Source organism: Suricata suricatta, chromosome 1, assembly GCF_006229205.1.
Source record: "Suricata suricatta isolate VVHF042 chromosome 1, meerkat_22Aug2017_6uvM2_HiC, whole genome shotgun sequence".
Taxonomy (NCBI): Eukaryota; Metazoa; Chordata; class Mammalia; order Carnivora; family Herpestidae; genus Suricata; species Suricata suricatta.
Window position 1 is genome coordinate 141,502,380 of NC_043700.1, and position 19,088 is coordinate 141,521,467.

General features: G+C 33.9%; 1 protein-coding gene across 1 annotated transcript in view; it reads left to right on the forward strand.

The window, feature by feature from the left end:
* UBA6 (ubiquitin like modifier activating enzyme 6) overlaps nucleotides 1-19,088 on the forward strand; it is a 74,432-nt gene that overhangs the window by 15,971 nt on the left and 39,373 nt on the right. Inside the window, exons 5-10 of the mRNA XM_029945248.1 lie at nucleotides 1,498-1,592; nucleotides 2,119-2,230; nucleotides 9,449-9,529; nucleotides 14,426-14,548; nucleotides 17,014-17,137; nucleotides 18,563-18,666. Coding sequence (XP_029801108.1) covers nucleotides 1,498-1,592; nucleotides 2,119-2,230; nucleotides 9,449-9,529; nucleotides 14,426-14,548; nucleotides 17,014-17,137; nucleotides 18,563-18,666 — 639 coding nt within the window. The remainder of the gene's footprint in view (nucleotides 1-1,497; nucleotides 1,593-2,118; nucleotides 2,231-9,448; nucleotides 9,530-14,425; nucleotides 14,549-17,013; nucleotides 17,138-18,562; nucleotides 18,667-19,088) is intronic.

The window sequence follows — 19,088 nt, forward strand, 5'->3', positions numbered from 1 at the left end:
TTGATTGTTCAGCACTATTGCTTCACAGATGATTTTATGTTTTTCTCAAGAGGAAATCATGATCTGTTGTCCTTGTGATTATTACTGATAATAATGAACATTAATTAGATTTATCATTTTATTAGGGATAATGATATTCTAGTTCGTTCTTTTTGATTTATTAACTGGAATAATTTAGAAAGACAATTCTTGGGGTGCCTGGGTGGCTCAGTCAATTAAGCATCCAACTTCAACTCAGGTTATGATCTCACAGTTCACGGGCTCTGGGCTGACAGCTCAGAGCCTGGAGCCTGCTTCGGATTTTGTGTTTCTCTCTCTCTTTGTCCCTTCCCCACTTACACTCTGTCTCTCTCCCCCAAAATATAAATAATTTTTTTTTAAAAAGTAGAATTTATAAAGCAAGGTTTGTTCAGATAAGGCTACCTTCTCTTTATTCCCTTTCCCTTTTTTTCATGTTTTGAAAAATAAGCAAATAACATGCATATAAATCTATAAATCTGTATATATGTGTATATACAAATTTACCCCCACCAGCTTTTCTTAAATAAAGTGCCATACTTTCTTCCACCTTACTCTTTATGACTTAACGTATCCTAGGGATTACTCCCTAATAATAAATATATATGTTTTCACTTTTTTTAATAGCTGTATGGGTATACATTGCATGGATGTATCATATATTGTTATACCCAATTCCTTACTGGTAGACATTTTAATTATTTTCAGTCTTTTTCTATTACAAATAATGCTGCAGTTGATACTCTTGTACATAGATCTTTTTTAATCTTTCCCAGTGTGCCCTTATGATAGATCCTTACATGTGGAATTGTTGTGTCAAAGAATATGGGCACGCATTATTTTACTAGAAATTTCCACCTTCTTTTCCATTGAGGTTATGCAACTTTACATTCCCACTAGTAACATATGAGAATGCCTGATTCACGTCTCTCTCCAGTAATGTATGTTGTAAAACTTTTGTATTGATGCCATTCTGATGAATGAGAAAAGATATTTCATTCTTGAGCAAAGTTGAACAGGCTTAAATATTTTAAAGGGCTGTATGCATTTCTTTTTTCATAAACTCCATGTTCATATGCTTTGCCCCTTTTTCTGTAGGATGTGTCCTCTAATATAAGTTGAAAATCTTTTCTCTATTTCTTACATAGAATATAGAGCATTTGGAAATGTTTGCTTATGTGAATTTTCTTGATTATTGTATTTTGATTAATATAACATGCTACTTTCCTAAATTAAAATTCTCATATGGTTTAAAGTAGTTTTTCCATTAATTTTCCTGGGTTTCCAGATGTATATGATCATATCATCTGTGAATGAATCCAAGTTTAGATCCTTTTCAATTCTTAAACTTCTAATTACTTTCTATTGTCCAGTTACACTGGATAATACTTCCGATGCAATGTAAATGAAATTGGAAATAGCGAACAACCATGTGTAATTCTGACTTTCACAGAGATTTTTTTTTTTTCTTTTTCAAAGGCACTTACCATTCATGATACAGAAAAATGCCAACCATGGGATCTAGGAACCAACTTCTTTCTCTGTGAAGATGATGTTGTTAATATGAGAAACAGGTAAAGATAAGATATTTTGTTTTATCATTTTTTTCTCTTACAATTATGTAGAATATTTTCTGTGCCTAAAACACTAACTCATTCATAGTAGTTTGACTCGTCACCATAAGTTCACATCACCTTAGATAAACAAATATTAACATATACTCAGTTATTTAGAGTTATGAAAATTTTAATACATTCACATTGCTACCTAGAAGTGAATTTTAGGATTGTTAAAGGTCTTTATGTTGCTAAATTATTAAAAGACTTAAAGAGGTTGGAACCAGGTACACTTTGAGATTGTATGGCTTTACTGTGGAATGTGACAGCATGCTACATATCAAGAGTGTTTAGTTGTCTGTAAAGATAAATAAGTCTTAGCTTCTTTCTTCCTCTACAGTTTGTTGAGATTCCCTGAAATTTTCTAACATTCAGGTTTCTCTGTTGTTGTTGAAGTGTCCAAGTATGAAGAATTGGATATATTGAAAGAAAGAGTAGTACAAGTCTTGTTTTTTTCTTTTCTTTTTTTTTTTTTTTTTTTTAGGGCTGAAGCTGTTCTTCAACATATTGCAGAACTCAATCCATACGTTCATGTCACAGCATCTTCTGTTCCTCTAAATGAAAACACAGATCTTTCCTTCTTAGATAAATACCAGGTTGGTACTCTATTTTATATGGCTTATTATTGACACATTACAAGGCAAACTATTAAGTATTATTGTAGTATAACTAATTAAATAAAGTTTGCTTCACAGAGCAAAAATTTTAGGTTAAAAGACTTCCTTTACAGTACTTTTCAAATGCTCCATTTTAGGGAAAGGGCCTGCGAACTACTGACAAGCCATTATATGAGTCAGCTGCTTTCACAGTTATCTGCATATACCCAAAACTCAATGGTTTGTAGCAACAAGTATTTATTTCTTTATCCTCCATCTGCATGTCATTTGGAGTTCAGCTGTTCTAGGCTGAACTTGAACTGCAGAGCCTGGGTTTTGCTCCATATGCCTCTCTTCTGGGACCAGGAAGCTACCTAGGACATGGTGTCATGCCCATAAAAGAAATCTAAAGGGGCAAGTCCAACTATCCAAGCACATTTCAAGCTTCCATTCATGTTACTTCCATTTATATTTGATTAGTCAAGCAAGTCACATGGTCAAGCCCAAAGTGGAGCAGGAAAGGACACTCTGCTATTTCTAAGGCCATGGGCAAAGGATGATGTATATAATCCAATGGCAGGAGTAAAACATGTGGATCAGCATTCATTCTACTTTAAGGTTAACTTTAGTTAACAACAATTCTCTCTCTCTCAAAATAAATAAACTTTTTTTTTAAAAAAGGAAAAGGTGGGGCTGCTTGGGTGACTTAGTCGGTTAAGCATATGACTCTTGATTTCGGCTCAGGTCATGATCCCATGATTCATAGTATCAAGGCCTGCATCAAGCTCTATGCTGACAGCATAGAGCCTGCTTGGAATCCTCTCTTTATGACTCTCTTCCTCCCTGCTCATTCTCTCTCTTTCTCTCTCAAAATAAATCAATAAACTTTAAAAACAATTCCTAGCATCTTAGATGTTTCAAAAGTGACTAGGTTAACCCTGATTTTCTGTGATTAAATTACGATGTTGCCCTTTGTCTAAGGAAAAACACTCCTGTGTTTCACCTCTACTCAGTACGTTTGACACTGTGTAACCATATATGTGTGGGTTTTTCCCCCCAAACCAAGCAGTCCAACTCCCTGTACACCTTCAGTGTCCAGCTGTTCAATTCAGTTTTGACACTATCTGGAGAAGATAACTTCAGATCCCACAAGTTAAGGATTCATTCCCACAAGAGCCCTTCTCTGTCTGCTGACATCAGTCACAAATCCAGGTTGTTACCTGTGCTGCTGAGGGCTGGCTATAAATTAGAGGTTTCCATGTCCATCTCCTACGGTCCAATTACTTTGCCAGAGTGGCTTACAGAATAAAGGAAGACAGTTTACTTATTAGCTTACCGGTTTATTATAAAAGCTGTAACGAAGGAATGAACAGTCTGTTGGAAGAAATGCATAAGGCAAGGTATGGAGGAAGGGACACTGAGCTTCCATGTTCTTTCCAAGTATGCCACGTTCCTGGCATGAATCTGGAAGCTCTCTGAGCTCGTAGTTAGAGATTTTCATGAATGCTTCATTATGGAAGTATGAATGATTAAATGCTTGACCTTTAGTGATTAAGTCAATCTCTAGTCCCTCTCTCTTTCTCCTCTCTGGAGGTCTGAGAGATAGGGCTGAAAGTTCTCACCCACACATCACAAGGTTGGTTCCCCGGGCAATCAGCTCCCATTCTTAGGGGGCCTCAGAGTTATTTCATTAATCTAAACTCAGATGCGGGTGAAAGGAGCTTGTTAGGAATAACAAAAGATATCATTTCAGCTTTATCACTCTGGAGCTGTTTCAGGATCTGGGATAAAACTAAATACTAATGAAAAATGTAACTGTAGTTCTTCTATAGGAAATTGGAAGAGTTTTAGGAGCTATGTGCCTGAACCTTGGATGATGACCAAAAGGTATATTTATTGTTATAATGTCACAACAGTTTAAAAACCAGTGTAGACTTCTGTTCTGGACTAGATAACTTGAAATCCATCTTCTACAAAGATATGTAATAGGGTTCCTATAATAGATTTGTTTAATAGACTTCCTTTTATTTTTTATTAAATAAAAATTAACATACAGTGTTATATTAGTTTCAAGTATACAGCATAATGATTCAGCAGTTCTGTGCATTACTCAGTATTCACCATGATAAGTGTAGTCACCATCTATCACCAAACAATGTTATTAAAATATTATTGACTATATTCCCAATGCTGTACCTCTGTCTTCTTTGTGACTTACTTATTTTGTAGCTGAAAGTTTGTACCTCTTAATCCTCTTTACCTATTTCACCAGTCCCTCTACCCATCTCCCCTCTGGCAACCACCATTTTGTTCTTCCTATTTAGAAGTCTGTTTTTTTTGTTTGTTTCTTCATTCATTTGTTTTTATATTCCAACGGCAAGTAAAATCATATAGTGTTTTTCTTTGACTTCTTTCATTTAGCATAATCCTATGTAGGTCCATCTATGTTGTTGGCAAATGGCAAGATCTTATTTTGTACATATGAGTAATATTCCACTATATAAAAATACCACATCTTCTTTATCCATTTATATGTTGATGGACAATTGGGTTGTTCCATATCTTGGGTATTGTAAATAATGCTTCAGTAAACATAGGAATTCATATATTTATTTCAGACTAGCATTTTTGTTTTCTTTAGGCAAATACTCAGTAGTGGGATTATTGGATCATAGGGTCTTGCTATTTTCAATTTTTGAGAAACATCCATACTGTTTTCTAAAGTGGCTGCACCAATTTGCATTCCCACCAACAGTGCAAGAGGTTTCCTTTTTCTCCACATCCTTGGCAACACTGGATATTTTTGTTGATTCTAGCCTTTTTTTTTTATGTTTACTTTTGAGAGAGAGATACAGAGCATAAATGGAGGAGGGCAGAGAGAGATGGAGACATAGAATCCAAAGCAGGCTCCAGGCTCCGAGTTGTCAGCACAGAGCCCGACACGGGCCTCAAACTCACAAACCTTTAGATGATGACCTGAGTCTAAGTTGGACCCTTAACTGACTGACCCACCCCAGGTGCCCCGATTCTAGCCATTTTTGACAAATGTGATGAGATACCTCATTGTGATTTTCATTTGCACTTCCCTGATGTTGAATAATATTGAGCATCTTCATGTGTCTGTTGGCCATCTGTATGTCTTTGCAAAATGTCTATTCAGGTCCTCTGCTTAGTTTTTGATCAGATTCTTTGGGATTTTGATGTTGCACTGTATAAATTCTTTATATACTTTGCATGTGAACACCTTATCAGATACATCATTTGCAAATATCTTTTCCCATTTAGTAGATTGGTTTTTCTTTTTTTTGATAGTTACCTTCACTGTTCAAAAACTTTTTATTTGGTATGGTCTCAGTAGTTTCTTTTTGCTTTTGTTTCCCTTGCCCAACCAAGGTGATATATCTAGAAAAATGTTGCTATGGTCACTATCAAAGTGATTACTGCCTGTGTTCTAGGATTTTCATGGTTTCAGGTCCACATTTAGATCTTTATCCGTTTTGAGTTTACTTTTGTATTTGATGTAAGAAAGTGGTCCAGTTTGATTCTTTCACATGGAGCTGTCCAGTTTTCCCAGCACCATTTGTGGAAAACTATCTTTTCCCTGCTATACATTCTTGCCTCCTTTGTTGTAGATGAATTGGCCATATAAGCACAGGTTTATTTTTGGGATTTCTATTCTGTTTCATTGATTTATGTGTCTCCATACTGTTTTGACTGCTACAGCTTTATAGAATATCTTGAAATCTGAGATTGTGATCTCTCCAGCCTTGTTCTTCTTTCTCAAGATTGCTTTTGCTATTTGAAGTTTTTGTGGTTATATACAAATTTTCATATTATTTGTTGTAATTCTGTGAAAAATGCTATTGATATTTTGATAGGGATTGCATTGAATCTCTAGATTGCTTTTGATAGTATAGACTTTTTAGCAATATTAATTCTTCCAAAGCATGAGCATGGAATATCTTTTCATTTGTTGTAGTGTGTCTTTAATTTCTTAAATCAATTTGTTTCAGAGTTTTCAGAGTAAAGGTATTTTACCTCCTTGGTTAATTTCATTTTTAGAAAATTCACTATTTTTGGTGCAATTGTAAATGGGACTGCTTTCTTACAATTTTTCTTTCTGCTTTATATTGATGTGTAAAAAGATTTCTGTGTATTTTATAACCTGTAATTTTAATGAATTCATATATCAGTTCTAATACTTTTTTGGTGGAGTCTTTAGGGTTTTCTGTGTATAGTTTCATGTCATCTGCAGATAAACTGCTTTACCTCTTCCTTACCAGTTTGACTGCCTTTTTGTTGTATGATAGGTCATTTTCACCGATTTACAAATATTGAATCCCACTGTCACTTCCCTAGAATAAATCCTACTTATAATGGAAGGATGGGTTTTTTAATGTATTGTTGAATTTAGTTTGCTTATAATATTTTAAGGATTTTTGCCTCTGTGTTCCTCAGTTGTTGGACTATAGTTTTGTCTTTTTTTTTTTTTTTTGGTAGTGTTTTTGTCTGGTTTTCGTATCAAGAGTGATGCTGGTCTCATAGAATGAATTTGAGTTTTCCTTCCTCTTCTATTTTTTTGGAATAGTTTAACAAAAATAGGTATTAACTTTTCTTTTTTTTTTTTCCTAATTATTTTTTTTGTATCAACTCTTTAATTATTTGGTAGACTTTGCCTGTGAATCCATCTAATCCTGGCCTTTCTTTTCTGGGAGTTTTTTGATTACTGATTTGATTTTTGATAGATTTCTTTTAAATTTTTTCATATTTTAATGTTTCTTTATTTTTGAGAGAGAGAAAGAGACAGAAACAGAAGGTGAACAGAGGAGAGGCAGAGAGAGAGGGAATCTTAAAGCAGGCTCCAGGCTCTGAGCTGTCAGCACAGAGCCAGACATGGGGCTCAAACCCATGAGCCCTGAGATAATGACGTGAGCTGAAGTCAGATGCTTAACTGACTGAGCCACCCAGGTGCCTCTGATAGACTTTTTATCAGTGAGTATCTGAACCCTAAATAAAATGCTCAGAGGCCAAAAATAAATAGTTGGAAAAAGAAGACCAGTGAACTATTTATTCACTGTGGTCACTTTCAGATAGGGGTTTCTGATTTCAGTAACCCCATTTCTTGGAAATTAGTGGTAACACAGAAACAGAAGATACGAAGTAGGTTTACAAGAGATAGAGAAATGGAATTGAGACCTACGCCTCTTTATAAAGTTAGAGCCTCAGAGAACTACACCCTCAGCAAAAGGTGGATGAGAACAGTCCGTGCCCATCAGAACAAGAAGATTGCCTGTTTTTTCTTGAGCTCTGGATGAAAAAATAATGATCTTCTCTGGGAATTTCACAACTATATACCTGTTCTCACCCAGGTTTGGAAATAAACTTTATAATTTTCTGTAATCTAAAATTTGCCAGGCTGGGAACTTAAAACATAAGAAGTAGTACTAAACTACTGCTGATATTCTGGAATGCCAGACAGAAAGAAAACTAAACAAATGTTCAACTATGTTCAACTACTGGAGCCCCTTTGAAGATGAGTTCATAGTACAAAATAACAAGACAGGTAACTCAATGTTATCAAGAGTCAACAGATATAACAAACAATAGAATTAACCTCCAGAAGTTTCAGATAAAAGAATTATCAGACAGGAACTAAAAAATATAGATGTTCAAATTGACTAAATCTTAAAGGAATTAAATATACAATATGGAAATAAATACAATCAGGCAGATGTAATAATGAACCAATAGAACTTTTAGAAATGAAAATACAGTCTCAAAAGAGACTGCAACCCATAGAAATCTAAAGAAAAATTAAAAGAAATAAGAGCTTGAATGAAAAGGTTCAGTTCATGAGATTAAATTTCTGAAAGGAGAGCATTAGGAAAGGGCAGTATTCAAAAAAAAATTATGGCTGAGAATTTTCCAGCATTGATGAAACACAAATTAGATTCAGTGTATGCTGAGTCTAAGATGTGGTTTTACTGTGTTTATAAACTTACTAAGCTTGTTACTGTTTTATGGTTGCTGAAAGTAGAAAACATGAGATTCCTGAGCCAGAGACTTAATTTATCTGAGTATGGTAAGAAGTATGAGTATTATATTTGCCTTATTTCCTCTTGCCTTACCCCAAAACCCACTAGTGTAGTGTAGATGACTCAGTGGATGCCTGCACATGTAATAGGCTTCTTTTGATAAGAGGAACACTGAACTTGGGAAACCCGTGATTTTATAGCAACCAATTAACAGGGTTGCTTTTTGTTCCCAGAGGGAAACATTACCTCATTCCTCCAGCTTGCACAAAGCAAATATAATCCTGAGAAATGGCCCAAGAATACTTAAGAGCCTTGGATTCATGGCATACTCAGTTGAAACATGTATAAAATGTAAGAGACCCATGGAGGAGAAATAAATCTCCTTGCAGGAAGCACTCCATAGTCTGTACTAGATAAATAAGGATAAGTCCACAACTGGATATCTGTAGTGAAAATAAATTACCCAATTCATGGAAACTACAGCAAGGAAAACTCTAGACTAGGAGTCTAGTTCTACCTTTGCTACTTGATAGAAGGATGAATGACCTTAGGAAAGTTTTTGACCTTTACGAGTCTAAGTTACTTATGTTAAAATCTGATTATAAAAGCACTCTACTTATCTTACAGGGTGATGATAAAAATTAAGCATTGAAAATTATAATTTGATATTTTAAATAACAGAACTTGGTAGCTTCATTAATGACATTGTCATAAAGCAGAGGTTGTTATATTGTGAATCTGTTGAATATCTGAAGTAAAAGCTAAGCCAACTAGTGTATCTCTTTAAAAATATAATCTTTACTCATTTAAACTAGTATTTAATCAATATTCTGAGGACTACGCTAGTATTCCCATGGCAATAACAGATAAAACAATCTCCAGCCATTTGGAGTACATAAATACCACATAGGATATTAAGGTTTGCTTCTTATGCAAATACTATGATGGTAAATGAATTTAGCATGAGCAGGTTTTCCTCTGTATATGTTATTTTTACTTTTGCTATTTCATAACTGAAGGTTTTAACCTTAGAATGAAACACTGGGATAGTATTTGTTTTTACAAGGAAAACAATGTGCTTTTAGCATAATGCAAACCGTGAAATGCTGCTGACTTAGGAGTGTATTTTATCAAACTAATTGTTTGTTTTCTAGAATTTAATTTCTTATATTTTTCTTAACAGTGTGTAGTATTGACTGAGATCAAACTTCCGTTGCAGAAGAAGATCAACAACTTTTGCCATTCTCAGTGCCCTCCAATTAAGGTAATAGTATCACTTAAAAATGATATGTAGTTAAGCAAAGAAAGAACACTTTCACTATTAGAATTTGTAGCTTTTCAGTGGGTTGTATAGGAAGTTCTTATTTACATGAGGACACAGTAATATTTTTCTCTTCAATTTTGGCATTTATTCATTTCTTATTTTTAAAACCAAGATCTAAATTTGGCTTATAGCAAATCCAAAACTGAGGAAGAATCAAGACAAGAAATGGTAAGGATAGCAGATAATGAATTTATCATCTAACTTTAAATATGGTGTAATGGTGGTTTTCAAGAGGTTCATTGGTTCTTAACAACAAATATTCATTGAGCATCTACTACAAATACAATTCTAGGCACTAGGAATACATTAGTGAATAGAACATACAAATTTTCCTACTCATGAAAATTACCATCCGGTAAGGAAGACGTTTAATTATAAGCAAATATATAACATAGTCAAGTCCAATAAAAATAGCTAGGTTTCAAAGGTATACACGCACCCCAGTGTTTATAGCAGCACTGTCAACAATAACCAAAGTATGGAAAGAGCCCAAATGTCCATCGATGGGTGAATGGATAAGGAAGATGTGTTATACACAATGGAGTATTACTTGGCAATCAAAAGAAAGGAAATCTTGCCATTTGCAACTACGTGGATGGAACTAGAGGGTATTATGCTAAGCAAAATTAATCAGAGAAAGACAAATATCATATAACTTCACTCATATGAGGACTTTAAGATACAAAACAGATGAACATAAAGGGAAGCAAAAATAATATAAAAACAGGGAGGGAGACAAAACATAAGAGACTCTTAAATATGGAGAACAAACAGCGGGTTACTGGAGCGGGGTTGTGGGAGGGGGGATGGGCTAAATGGGTAAGGGGCATTAAGGAATGTACTCCTGAAATCATTGCTGCACTATTTGCTAACTAACTTGGATATAAATTTAAAAAATTAAATAAAATAATAAACAAAGAAAAGAAAGAAAAATAGGTAGGTAAAGAGTATAATATCTACAAGATGTTGGGAGGGGGACCAGTGCTGGTTCTATTAAATTGAAGGTCAGGGAACTCCCTTCTGAGGAGATAATGTTTAAATAGAACCCTGAATAATGAGGAAGAGTGAGCTATGGTAAGTTGTGGGGAAGAGCATTCAAAGTATGAAGAACAGCAAGTGTAAAGACTGGAAAGTGTAAAAAAGAAATGCACTTGGTGTGTTTACAAACAGCAAGAAGCAAGCAAGAACAGAATGGAGTTTGGGTAAAGAGGAGAAAGTAGTATGAGTAAAAGTTACCAGAGGATTATGTGCAGAGAAAAGGAGGGCCATAATGTACATAACTTTGAGGATGGCTGAGTTTTAAGCCCATGAATTTTGACCTGATTTATATATACTATATATTTATACATATTATGTATATAGTATATATCTACACATATATATTTATATATTATATATATAGGCATGTGCACGCGCGCACACACACACACACACACACATATATATAATTTTTTTTTTGGACAAGAAGGGAGAGAGAAAGATCACACAATCAACCAGGGAGGGACGGGGAGAGAGAGAGAAAATCAGAGAATCTTAAGCAGGCTTTATGCTCAGTGCAGAGCCCCATGTGGGGCTCCGTCGCACAGCCATGAGATCATGACCTGAGCTGAAATCAGAAGTTAGATGCTCAACCGACTGAGCCATCCAGGAACCCCTGATCTGATTTATATTTTTAAAAGATCACTCTGGATGTGCTGTATGGAAAATAGTCCAAAGCAGTAGTTTTCAAGTATGGACGAAGGGTACTGAATATTCTTGAGATCTTTTAAAGGGATCTGCAAAGTCAAACTATTTTCCTAGCATTACTAAAATGTTTTTTCACTCTTATTATTTTAGGGGGTACACTGGAGTTTCCAGAGTCTAGATGATGTGGAATAGATATTATTGTTCTGATAGCTAATGAAATGCATGTGTGTATTCTTAAATTTTAAATGTTTCTCCATTTTAATTTCTAACACAGCAAATACCAATAGGTATAACCCAGATAAGCAGAAGCTCTTTTGGTCCTTAATACTTTTTAAGAATGTGAAGGAATCAGGGTGCATGGATGGCTCAGGTGGTTAAGAGTCCAACTCTTGATTTTGGTTCAGGTAATGATATCACAGTTATGACATTGAACCCCATATCAGGCTCCATTCTGAGCATGGAGCCTGCTTGGGATTCTTTTTTTTCCTCTCTACTCCTACTCCTCCCATGCATGTACATGTACATGTGTATGTGCGTGCTCTGTCTCTCTCTCTGTCTCTCCTCTCTCTCTCTCTCTCAAAATAAATATTTTAAAAAAGGAAGAAGAACATAAAGAAGTCACAAAGCCAAATAGAAAGAAAGCCATTGAGTTAATAAGAGTAGAGTAGAGGCAGCTAGGCCAGTTGGAGGATAATGCAGTAATCCAGGTGTGAGATGCTGGTGATTCAAGAGAGGTAGAGATAAAAATTTTGGGAAGTTATGAATTTGAGATATCTTCTAAAAAATGACTTACAACTTAGGAATGGATGAATATGAGTTTTGAGGGAAAGAATGATCAAGAATTACTCCTAGATTTTTTTCCAGAGTAACTGAGTCATGGTGACATTTTGAAGACTAGTAATAGATCAGAAAAATCATAAATTATCCTGTAATAGATCAGAAAAATCATCCTAGTAATAGATCAGAAAAATCATAAATTATCCTGTGCAGTTACATACACACCATTAACTCCAACTCCATTGTGGGGTTATTTGTTCCTTTGATAAAAGGAAAAAACTATTTTTTTAAGATAGGCAATAAGCCAACTATCATACTCTATTAAATAGTTGTGCTAAAAATTTTTGGATTGTGGTACTTACATAGTATATTTACACTCTGTACATTTGTGCTATGGTTCACAATTTAAACAGATGAATAAGACATCAAATAGCAAAGTTAAAATAGGGCACAGAAGTTTTACAAAATAATTATACTAAGTTATGAACTAAAATCTTTGTTTATGTTATTGGTATATGTAATCCTATTTGAAAGTTGTTTTGAAAAGAAATTGTCCTCAAGTTTGCAGCTTTTAAACTTAAAAAGAATTCTAAATTTCTATTCATTTTTATATCATAAAAAATGCTGTATACCTATTTCGATAGTAAAGGCAGTACATGATCCAGTAAGAGGTAGTCTTCTATTAGCTCTCTCATTACTTCATGTAATGGGTAGTATAAATATTTTAATGGGCTACATTTTTATATCTAATATTAATTATTACCTTTTGTTTAATAAAGTATCACTTTAGGGGCATGTGGGTGGCTCAGTTGGTTAAGCCTTTGACTTTGGCTCACAGTTCATGAGTTTGAGCCCAGTGCTTGCTTCAGATCCTCTGTCTCCCTCTCTCTCTGCCCCCCTCCAAATAAACATAAAAAAAGAATCTGATTTTTACCTTTCTTGACTTTGATGTATACTCTCAGTTCCTCAGCCCTTTTTGTTTGTTGCCTCCATTTTCAGCTTTTGGCTCTGTTCTCTTTTCCATTGACTCTGTTACAGTGAATGCACACTCCTTATTTCTCAAATGAAAAGTAAAAATTCACTGCTAAAACTGTTGAACCAAGATTAGTTTTTTTCTTTCTCTCTCTCTCATAACAATATTTGTTTTATTGAAGTGACGTAGAACTGAACCTGCAATATCTTTAAGGTGTGCCTGCAAAACCTAATTGAAGGTTTTTGGTTGTTGTTCAACCAGAGCTTACCAGTTTCTAATTCTTAGATAGTGGATTATACAACTCCAAATATTTTAATACTACTTAGTTTTCATCTGAGTATAAAAATAATATATATTCACTGAGAAAATTTAGGCAATGTAAGAAAGTATAATGGAAAGTTTACCCTTTAAGCCCATCACCAGATATAACAGCTATTAACATTGTGCTGTATATATTCTCTATAATCCTATAAGTACATATGTGTACCTTTTTAATTTTTTTATGACATTAGGGTTATATTTATGTCCAGTTGTCTATTATGTTTTTTCAATTAGTAAAACAAAATACAGCATGCAATTTAATAAAAACAAAATACAGCATGCAAATCTCAAATACTTGCAGGTACAATTTACTTTATATTTTTTTATTTAAATCCAAGTTAGTTAACATATAGTGCAGTAATGGTTTCAGGAGTAGAATTTAGTGATTCATCACTTATGTATAACACCCAGTGCTTATCACAAGTGCCCTCCTTAATGCCAGTCACCCATTTAGCAACCCTTAGTTCTGTATATTTAAGTCTCTTATGATATGCCTCCCTCCCTGTTTTTCTTATTTTCCTTTCCCTTCCACTATGTTCATCTGCTTTCTTAAATTCCACATGAGTGAAATAATATATTTGTCTCTAACTGACTTACTTTGCTTAGCATAGTACATGGTAGTTCCATCCACAATGTTACAAATGGCAAGATTTTATTATTTTTGATCACCGGGTAATATTCCAGTGTGTGTGTGTATATACACACACATCACACCTTTATCCATTTATCAGTTAATGGACATTTGGGCTCTTTTCATAATTTGGCTGTTATCGAAAGATACCGGTTTCTTATATACTGTGCATGAGTTTTAAGGCAAGGAAACAATTTTTATTAAAAAGTCATAGAATGTATAATGATGATGTGCTGGTGTTTTTTAATTTTACACCACTAGATACCCAATCTCAAATACCAGTCCTTGATTCTTGAACCACTTCACAGACAAATAATGTGATTCCCTTTATGTATTCCAAAGGATAACTTAATTATAAATAACGTCATGAAGGGACTTCAAATAGTTGACGTGGGTTTTTTCCTTTATATAAATAGATAAGCTTGAACTTATTTTTATCATTTCACAGTTTATCAGTGCAGATGTACATGGAATTTGGTCACGGTTGTTTTGTGATTTTGGTGATGAGTTTGAAGTTTCAGATACAACAGGAGAAGAACCAAAAGAAATTTTCATTTCAAATATAACGCAAGTATGGTTGTATATGTATATTATTGTATATGTACATGATTGATTTTTTAAGGTTGATGTGAATATATTTTTTTATTTTTTATTTGTTTTTTAAATTTTTTTGATGTTTATTATTTTTGAGAGTGGGAGAGACAGAACGTGAGTGGGGGAGGGGCAGAGAGAGGGGGAGACACAGAATCTGAAACAGGCTCCAAGCTCTGAGCTGTCAGCATAGATCCCGATGCAGGGCTCTAACTAACAAACCGCGAGATCGTGACCTGAGCCGAAGTCAAGATGCTTAATTGACTGAGCCACACAGGCGCCCTGATGTAAATCATTGTTTAAAAGTGACATGAGCAAAATACTGCAATATGCAATATTATTCTTTTATTTTATAATTATTTAAGGTAATTCATGAGGGAATATTTTGTTAATTTCTTGTTCCCATTATATTAAAACTAAATTTAAGTTAGAATATTAAGAATATCTGAATTCCTTCTAACATTATTTAATAATCAATAGATCAACATTTGCTTGTCATAAATTTTAATTTTGTTTGTTCCTGTCGTGTTCTATTGGACATGAAGTGCGATTCAGTGTTTACTGAATTGTGTTTATTGTGTCAGATCATAGATGTACTAAGTATATCCAAAGTCACCTGGCCCAACACATGGCTGTGGGAGGATGCACTTAGGTCACTATAGACACGTATCTAAAACTTTTGGAGGAGGAAAAAAGTATTAGAATTAATTACCCTTTATATCATAAAGTCTGAAATTTCTAACCACGTTCTCTTCACATAAGCTTAAGTTTTTTATTCCTTAAAAGAATTGGAAATATCATTGTAATCCAATTTTCCTAGTTTTTTAGTCTAAATCATTACTTTTATTTGCATTCTTTCTAATCAGTTTACATTAAAGCTCAAAAGAAACCAAATGTAAGGGAATGATAATATTTGTGTTTCTATCTTTATACTTGATTTTTAAACTTAGTGTAATGTTACCTTTTCATTCCTTTTTAAGAGATGCATTTAAATTTTTTTTTATGCTTTTTAATTTATTTTTGAGAGAGACTGTGCGAGCAGGGGAGGGTCAGAGACAGAGGGAGACACACAATCTGAAGCAGGCTCTAGGCCCTGTACTAGCTATCAGCACAGAGCCTGACATGGGGCTTGAACCCACGAACCATTAGATCATGACCTGAACCAAGGTCGGACGCTTAACTGACTGAGCCACCCAGGTGCCCCAAGAGATGCATTTAAAAAATCATTCTGTGTCTCTATAGTTATAGAATGATTTATTATTCAGTCTTTAATCTTTGTGGTTGTTTCTAGTTTGTCCCTGCAAATAATCACACAGTTAGAATAGGCTCCAGGAGATATTTGGATTCTTGTATTGCATTGGTATTTTCTTCTATTAAATAGTGCAGGAAGTATGAAGGTTATCCACAAAGAATTAGAAAGTACCATAAATGTTCCCATTTAACTTATCTGCAAAAATATTTCCCTTTTGTAACAAAGTCCTTATGAATTTTATTTTTCATGAGACATTAGTAAACCCACATTATGTTAATTTTATATACTTGTTTGTGATCCTAATTCTACTCAAATCATTAAGCCATGGTAGAATTTTTTAAATCTCACAATTAAGAAAGAAACAATGATAATTCTTTGGTTTTATGTACACTAAATTATTACTGCCTTACCCAACCAGTGTGTTGATTATATGCAGTTAAGGAAATTTCGACTTATCCATCCTCTTTGGTGATATAGTCTAATTTCTTCCTATGTTTGTCCTGGTAAGCTGAGCTACACAGTGTTTTCTTTCCTTTAACATGTTGGGCAGCAGACTTTAAATTACCAGTTTTCTGGCTTTAAATCTCTATCCTTGTAATACCTGGGTGGCTCTGTCAGTTGAGAATACAACACTTAATATTGGCTCAGGTCATGATCTCACAGTTGTGGGATCCGCGCTGAGCATGGAGATTGCTTGAGATTCTCTCTCTCCCTCTGCCCCCTCACTCACTTGAGCGTGCTTGCTTGCTCTCTCTTTGTCTCTCTAAAAATAAAATAAGATAAAATAATTTAAATCTCTGTCCTTTCTTGCATTTCTTTGATCTTCAAAGTTAGACTCTTAGGCACACAGATTTTTTTTTATAACGTGACTTTAAAACTTATATTTCATAACTTTGAATGTTTTTTATAAGTCAAAAGAATCTGTATCTATGGAATATTTGAACTTCCATGTAGACTCTCTTATCTCCCCCAAACAGAAATTATATTTTAAATATTCATAATAAAATAATAAGTTGATCATTATATTGCAATAATTCTTAAAAGGTTTGGTTTTACTAAGGAAGAGAAGGAATGACTTGGTATTTTGATTGTTTTGAGAATTTTATAATAATGTGGTCCCTTTTGTGTGAGATTTGATATTTGTGCAAAAAAGGAATACATGAACTTTCTTTTAGTAGAATACTCTTATTTAGGCTAATCCTGGCATTGTCACCTGCCTTGAAAATCATCCTCACAAACTTGAGACAGGACAGTTTTTAACATTTCGAGAAATTAATGGAATGACAGGCTTAAATGGATCAACACAACAAATAACTGGTAAGTTCCTGTGTTTTATTAATCAATTTATAGTTATTCGTTATTCAACACATTAATAGAAGTATACACAATGTTGAGAACACTACATCAACTCAGACAGACATGATCTAATTCTTGGCCTCAAAACATTCAATCCAAGTGAGGATGTGTTAACATTAAGCAGTGATATAAAGAGTGTAGAGAGTTGAAGCGTTTCTGGAAACTCTCAACATGGCAAGGAAATCACCCGGTTTTGGTACAGCAGTAGTGGGGACAAGTATCTTGATTAAAATTTGAAGATTGCTTTGGCTTAGGAAAATGATGAAAAGAATATTTTATGCAGAGACCAACAAACAATAAGAGGCAAATAGTCCAAGGAACTAAAAGAATAGGCAGGACTGGCAGTGGGAGTTGAGATAGCAAAAGTCTTAAGACATTTAAGAGGAAATTTGATAATCTCATATCATAGGTAAACAAAGAATCCAACATGGGCAATTTATTTATTCACTTAGAGAGTTCAGGTTTTGAGGAGATGATGTTGAATACAGTTTAGGTTCATTTAGTGAGGTGGCAAAGAAGTATTCAGGTGGAGACATGTTTTTGTTAGTGGCTTGGATAAAAGGAATCATTGGATGTTATTGCAGGCAAGTTTGTGAATTTGCTGGCAAAAAGTTGAAGGAAGTTGCAGTGTTTTTTTGTTTTTTGTTTTAGTAGACTAAGATGAGATCATTGCCCAAGGAAGAGTAAAGGTGGCAATGTCATAGATTTAAGGAGAGTTAAACATTTAAAAAAATAGATTATCAGATTTCATTCAGTGCCCATTTAAAGTTGAAGATACTGAATTTGTGGCAGTGTTAGCCTGCTTAATTTGTGATTTTTCTCCAGCCATGTTTGAAAGCATCAAAGACATTGCTAGACATCCTGTAACTAACTCAAAAATGGCATGTTTACACTTGTTAGCTAAGATTCCAGTTTATCTTTGTGACATTTGAAAGTCTAATTATGTGATTAGTGTGTAGAGTAGTAAATGTATTCCTTTTTTTTCCTTGTAATGACTGTAAAATGGATCCTTAGAGAAAAAGTCAGTCCCTATTATGAACTCTTCTTAGTGAAATAACTTTGGATCTATAATTGGTTAAGTATTTTTGATTACAAAATTACTAGATTTTGTTTCCCTTACTGTATCAATATGTAAAATACAGGTTACATCATTGATATTAAAGAGTTCGTATCTGTGTTTGTAAAAATTAACTAATCATTTAGGATTATCATTTGTTACTTTAGGGTCTATGCAATGGGGGGTTGTGATAGTTCAGAATCTTGAGGCTACATACAGAGTGGTCCTTTTGTCTGCCTATTCATTAACCAGTACCACACTATATTTAGTATTAATTGCATGTAATTAATATGATACCTTATAATATAGTTTTCTTATTTTTCTTTTAGTGGTATCACCATTTTCTTTTAGCATTGGTGATACTACAGAACTGGATGCCTATTTACATGGAGGCATAGCCGTCCAAGTTAAGACTCCTAAAATATTTTGCTTTGTAAGTATTTTTTTTTTGCTTAAAATATATTTCTTTGCAGAAGAATGGCAGAAGAGAAAAAAGTAATAACTACTCAGTTAACCAAACAGTTAATTTAAGGGCTAACAGATTTTTATTTTGAATTTGTATCCATTTTGAGGGAAGTGCAATCAATTTAAGGAAATAAACTGATATTAACAACAAAAATTTAGCTAGAATACCAATGAATATAATTGAAGTATATATGTTGTTACCTCAGAGGAACTACACTTTTGTGAATCATCAGAGTTGATCACACTTCTTACTCCCTAAGACAAAAGATAAAGTTAGTATGTAAATGAAACATTTATCAAGCACTGAAACAGTATATGTTTTATTTTATAAATCAGTTACTCCATTTTAAAAGTAAAAGAAATATTTATTGATATTGTCAGCTTCGGTTT